The sequence below is a fragment of the Triticum dicoccoides genome, chromosome 4A (assembly GCF_002162155.2).
Source record: "Triticum dicoccoides isolate Atlit2015 ecotype Zavitan chromosome 4A, WEW_v2.0, whole genome shotgun sequence".
Classification (NCBI taxonomy): domain Eukaryota; kingdom Viridiplantae; phylum Streptophyta; class Magnoliopsida; order Poales; family Poaceae; genus Triticum; species Triticum dicoccoides.
The window spans coordinates 720,855,376-720,859,396 of NC_041386.1; the positions used below are offsets into that span (position 1 = coordinate 720,855,376).

At 40.8% G+C, this 4,021-nt stretch overlaps 1 protein-coding gene across 1 annotated transcript; it reads left to right on the forward strand.

The window, feature by feature from the left end:
• Positions 1-279: 279 nt before the first annotated feature.
• On the forward strand, positions 280-972 carry LOC119284245. The gene has a single exon (XM_037563448.1). The coding sequence runs from the start codon at positions 361-363 to the stop codon at positions 970-972; it is 612 nt and encodes a 203-aa protein (XP_037419345.1). The 5' UTR covers positions 280-360.
• The last annotated feature ends 3,049 nt before the right edge of the window (positions 973-4,021 follow it).

Below are 4,021 nucleotides of genomic sequence, written 5' to 3' on the forward strand. Positions count from 1 at the left end.
AGTATCAAATATTAATACAAGAAGATCAAAATGAGAACAAATGTATTTGTGAATATAAAGTGTATTAATACCAAGCGATTCAGTACGAGCCTGAATGTACTTGTGAACTTAAAGGGCATTAGTACCTTAACATTTGAATGAGCATCAATGTATTTATGGATATAAATGGCATTAACACCAGGATATCCAAAAGGAGCACACCACATTTGTGAAACCCCACTGAACGTGATATAAATAAATCTCAACATCACGTCTATCCAATCATCCATCCAACTCCGCCTCACACATTCTTCTACATCCATTTATCTTTACCTCCCTTGGTTCTAGTATAGTTCAAGGCTTGTAGCTAGCCCTGGAAAAATGGCAATATCAACTACCTCCATCATTTTCCCCATCATTGTCTTCATGCTTCTTTCCACAACAATCCCTACTCAAGCTAGTGGCTCCTGTAGTGGAAACTCAAATGCAACCGACCTCATGGTGGAAGCATGCAAGAACGCCTCAATTAACTCCTACGTCAAGACTGTCCCCGAAGAATTTTGTTTATCGACCCTGCAGTCGGACATTCAGAGCATCAAGGCCAAGGATCTCCATGATCTAGTGTTTATTGCCATGGACATCACCAAGGGCCGCCTCAATTCTGCTAGAGCCATGGTCAAGAAAATGCTACAAAATGCCAAGAAGGGTACGGTAAGGATGCGTGTCCTCCGTTTCTGTGAGGTGGACTATGAAGAAATGGCAAGTATTCTCAACATATGTGATGCCATGATAAGGAACTACCAAGGATACACGGGAAACATGCGGTTCGAAGAGCTGGCTAGCTGTGTGTTTGACGCATACCACCCTGCCGGCGCATGCGAAGACGAGCTTCAGGATATGCCAGAGGAGGCGGCGCTGTTCCAGGAAAACACTGAGCTGCTAATGCTAGTACGGATGGGCTCTAACTTCCTAGTCCCAATGGCAGTACCATAAGAGATGTTGTTTTGATATCAATTTTACACTTATTTGGAATAATAATAATAGAAATGTCTCTGGCATTAATTTTCTGTCATTCCATCATATAATACACTAGCAAATATGACATGTGCATGGCAACGGGAAAAACAAATCTTTGCATGCCACAATTGATCCTTCGCAGTGTCACTCTCTTCATCACGACAGCCGATGGTAGTCAAGTTCTCCACCTACTTAACATGAATGTGATCAATCTCTGATCTTGGTCATCATACTTTTAACACATCGCTTTCCCAAGCCCCTTGCCGCACCAACTTGTAATTCGAAATACTTGTAATGAAGTAGGGAACCACCCCTGTCTAATCCCCGCACTCTTGCCTCCAAGTCCAAGACCCATTTGTGTCGTCCCTCCTCCTTGGCGGTAACGACCTCTCTCTTTACATGCGCAAAATTACTTGCATTGATGGCTTACATCACCATCATCTCACCTGCATCTTATGCATGCATCGTCCCCTGCAAAAAAAGAGAATTACTCAAGAGTAATATTGCAATATAAAATCCTGAAATAGCCATCATAGACTAATTGAAGTTTTTGTATTTACTTATTCTTAGATATTATCTTCCAAGTATCAGGCCCACAACTACAAAGACCTGAGCTTCAAATTAGTTTTCTGGTGAGTTTTCGAGTATAGCCTGCTCACATAAGAAAGAAAAGCGCACACCCCTCTTTCCTCCCCTCCCGCACCTCTTTCTCCCAGATGTCGCCGCACGCTATGGATTAGGGGGATGGAGTTCTTGTCCAGGAAGAACACGACTCATCTATTATATATTAAAAGTAATATCCGGTGAAACCAAGAACAGGATAAATAGGCTAGAAAACCTCACATCTATTAGAAAATACTAGCCCTTGATCTGGTGGGTCTCTTAAAATTAACCATTCAATCTGCGTAACATTATAAAACATATGGGCGTGACACATGTATACGTATACATATGTTCAAGGGAAAAAGTTGGTCAGAAAAAAATGGACAACCCCACGTACATCATAGGAAAGAAATTAAATTAGACTCTTAAAAGAAAGAGACAACCCAGATAAGTTGCAGCCCCACGCACAGCCCTATAAATCTGGTGGCTCTTTTAAAATTAACCGTTCAATCTGCGTAACATTGTAAAACATGTGTGTGATACATGTATACGTACACATATGTTAAAGGAAAAAAGGTGATGATAAAAAAAATGGAGAACCCCACGTACCGTTATAGGAAAGAAAAAAAAATAGACTCTTCAAAGAAAGAAACAACCCAAATAAGGTGCAGCCCCATGCACAACCCTGTAAAATAAAACGAAACCTCTAATGTACGTACCAACTTATTAGGAGGTGTGCTAATGCCAAAGGAAATAAAATTATGAGTGCTAATGCCCCCTAAAAAGGAACATCCAACAAAAAACAGAAACAAGGATATCGTCTCACCCCTTACATTATACGTGCATAGACTTGAACCCGTGACCTCATGGTCACAAGGCAGCAGCTTTACCACTGCGCCAAGGCTCCCCTCCATATCTTTCCACTGTATATACGCATGAAAAAAGATATGGGCAGCGCTCAAGAAAAAATGTGTTCTTTTCTTACGGCAAAAAAATAAATGTGTTCTGGTACGTGTGCTAATACCCCTTAAAAAAGGATGCCCAACAAAAATACAAAAACAAGGATGGCTGATGCCTTCCTAAAAAAAGGTCTCACCCCTTACTATATACGTGCATCTATTTTTCCACTGTATATAAGCATGGAAAAAATGTGTGCAGTGCTAAAAAAAAAGTGTTCTGGTGCCTTGCTATATGTGTGCACACATTTTTCTATTTTGTATGGGCGCACGAAAATATTGTTGCATGCACTATATGCATGTATGCCTTTAGTCATTGTACATGGCCACATGAGTTTCCAAACCAATAGTAATGACATATGTTTCCCTCATAGATGACCCATCTATCCACCATTACGGACGACGTACATATGCCATTGAGACTATCGTGTTGATGGCTTCAAAGGTATAGAAGTGGATGTTTACACAGTAAGAAGCAAGATACCTAATTCGTTATTAATTCTTCTGTAGTATATTCCCAATAGGCCTTTTGGGTACATCGCCAACTATGATGACAAAGTGGATGGACTTTCGGCATAAAGAGCAGCTCAGATTGATACATAGTCAATTAATTTACCAGTAGTTCTTCTACAATCTATTCTGCAAAATTTGATCAATGCACGCAATTGATCCATGGACATATGAGATTTATGCCAGTTCAATAGACTGTAGTATATACCCAATAGCCATTTTGCCTACAGCACCAACTATGACAGCAAAGTGGATGGACGTTTGGGATAAAGAGAAGCTCAGAACGATAGACAGTCGATTAATTTATCAATAGTTCTTCTGCAATCTATTCTGCCAAATTTGATCTATGCACTCAGTTGATCTATGCACATATGAGATTTATGCCAAATCAGTCGATGAAATGATTTATGTGAATTTTTATTAACTCATTACAGTACTACAAACGAACTATGTATACCAACCCGTTGCAACGCAGGTGAAAGAATTCAGCATCTGCATCAAATGTATGCAGCAAAGAAAGCATAAGAGATATGTTTTATCGTAAGTAAATCTTTAAGCTAATATCACATGATTTGCGGTTAATCTTGGCATTAAGGGGGGTGACATCGCAAATATTATCACAAAGAGAACATCTGATAATTGGTCAAACATACTCCATTTTTTCTAATGAAGCACACGCTACAAATTAATATATTATTGACGGACCAAAGGTTTAAACACTAGTAGAAAACAGGGCATTTGTCCCGGTTGGTGAGGGCCTTTTGTCCCGGTTCTTGAACCGGGACTAAAGGATCGTTACTAATGCCTCCCCCCTTTAGTCCCGATTCTAACACGAACCGGGACAGATGGGCCTCCACGTGGCCGGTGCGCCGAGCACAGGCAGGAGGGCCTTTGCTCCCGGTTGGTGGCACCAAACGGGACCAAAAGGCGTCCACGCGTCAGCATTTCAGTGGCTG